This window comes from Panicum virgatum, chromosome 1K (genome assembly GCF_016808335.1).
Source record: "Panicum virgatum strain AP13 chromosome 1K, P.virgatum_v5, whole genome shotgun sequence".
In the NCBI taxonomy this organism is placed as follows: Eukaryota; Viridiplantae; Streptophyta; class Magnoliopsida; order Poales; family Poaceae; genus Panicum; species Panicum virgatum.
This window is the reverse complement of record NC_053136.1, coordinates 15,650,461-15,652,352: the sequence shown is the minus strand read 5'-3', so window position 1 is coordinate 15,652,352 and position 1,892 is coordinate 15,650,461. Positions and strand designations below refer to the sequence as shown.

General features: G+C 52.9%; 1 protein-coding gene across 1 annotated transcript; it reads right to left on the bottom strand.

Moving 5' to 3' along the window:
• Nucleotides 1-295: 295 nt before the first annotated feature.
• Nucleotides 296-1,404, bottom strand: LOC120653046 (lectin-like). The gene is made up of 2 exons (XM_039931007.1): nucleotides 1,083-1,404; nucleotides 296-630 (listed from the first exon to the last, which is right to left on the bottom strand). Exons 1-2 carry the CDS (start codon nucleotides 1,402-1,404, stop codon nucleotides 296-298), a joined length of 657 nt encoding a protein of 218 aa, XP_039786941.1.
• Between the last annotated feature and the right edge of the window lie 488 nt (nucleotides 1,405-1,892).

Sequence of the window (1,892 nt, the reverse complement as noted above, 5' to 3'; positions counted from 1 at the left end):
GAGTTCAGTTTGCCATATGAAAATCCTGTGAAACATGAAATCCATTGCAAATACTAGTGAACTTCCAGCCAGGAAACCTGTTCGGTGAGGCCTTTGCCTTTCTTATGTAGGGGAAGGAGCAGATCGGGCTCAGCTGGTGATTAGTCACCATTTCATCAGCAAGTTGGATGAATTTATTTCATCAGCAAGATGGACATACGTGTGCTCCCCTCCCAACAATATCCATGCATATGAATTGTTGGATGAATTTATTTGAACGCACACACGCCATGGCCCATGGCACAAGGCGGATGGACTACTGCGGCAATGACGCCTTGGTTCCAGCAGCAGAAGCCGTCCGGTTGAGGAGCTCTCCAACGGCACGGGCCGCCGCTCCACCGCCGGCGTGGAGGCACTGGCCGCTCTGGCATCCGGTGCCGCAGTAGTCGCCGCCGAGGCCGCAGTACCCGTTCCGGCCGCAGCAGTAGCCGTTGGTGCAGGCGTCGCCGCCCGCCTGCCACCCGCAGCGCTGCTCGCAGCACGCGCCGCTGTGGCAGCCGTCGCCGCAGAACTCGACGCCGAGGCTGCAGCGCCCGAAGTGGCCGCAGCAGAGGTTGCCGGGGCAGGCCCGCCAGCCGGCGGTGGCGCCGCACGCATGGTTTTAAATAGTAGTTTTTTTTCCGGAGAGTCTCCACTACGCTATTTGTATTTATACTGTTATAGTAGTTATGGAGGCTAAATTGTGCTATAGCTGTGCTAAATGGTGTAGCTTTAGCATCGCTATAGCCTTATACTTAGTTCAGTGCTATTATTTTGGTCTTTTTGACAATTGAATATTTGATTGTATGAATTTTGTTGTACTGTCAACTTAAGTAATGTTCCCGCAGCCCTAGAAATATATTTATATTTATGAAATTCGTTAATTACTATGTTTTTGTGCATCTATTATTTGTATTTTTCATGATTTAATAGTAAACCACTATTTGTCATAGTCCGCTATAGCTTTTTAGCCTAAAAAAAATACGCCGTTATTTACCATAGCCTGCTGTTTAAAACCGTGGCCGCACGTGAGTACTGACTTATCATAGCCCGCTATTTAAAACCGTGGCCGCACGTGACGTTGCCGGCGGCGTCTCTCCCCGGCGCCGCAGTACTCGACGCCGAGGCCGCAGACGCCGCGCGCGTCGCAGCAGAGGTTGCCGGGGCACGCGGCCTCGGGCAGCAGGCCCCGCTCTGGCACCCAGCGCCGCAGTAGTCGGCGCCCAGGCCGCAGCGGCCCGACCGGCTGCAGCAGAGGTTGTTCGGGCACAGCATGCCCCCCGCGTGCTGCCCGCACTGCTGCGCGCGCGCCGGCGTCGCGGCGGACGCCATTAGCGCGCAGGCGACGGCGACGGCGAGCGCGGCCAGGGCAGCGTAATCCCCCATGGCTGTGTTAGATATAATGGGCTTGGCCCATTAATATTTAATAAATCAATAAAACTCTATGGTCATTAAATGATTGGTTATTTTGAGCTGTGACAATATTGCACATTAAATGACCGGTTAATTTGAGAAATTGAACCGTGGCGTGGCTGGTGGATGGTGGACGGACGTGGCTTTATTTTTGCCATTTGCTCACCTTGAGTTGGGAGTTACCAAAATTAGTGGCAATCAAAGGTTTGATGATAGGAGTTTCTTGTCTTCTCCCTTACTCTACCGGCACTCCATTGCACGACTAGAGGCCCATGGCCTTCCGCCTCCAGCAGCACGACTCCTCGCTTTCCTCCCTTCTTTGATATAAATCGAAGAGGGTTCCTTCAGTTAAAATTTCTCTCTGGCAATCACCACAATCCAGCAACACTTTGAGTTCTTCCCGTTCCGTCTCTTGCGCGCACACGAGATGGAAGAGTAGGCCTCTGGAACGTCTCCGTCCG

Bases quoted from the DNA above. Each gene is read 5' to 3' on its own strand.
- LOC120653046 (XM_039931007.1), bottom strand. From the start codon at position 1,404: ATGGGGGATTACGCTGCCCTGGCCGCGCTCGCCGTCGCCGTCGCCTGC. The intron at 631-1,082 runs GTTTTAAATAGC...AAAACCATGCGT, and splicing joins CAACGTCACGTGCGGCCACG to GCGGCGCCACCGCCGGCTGG.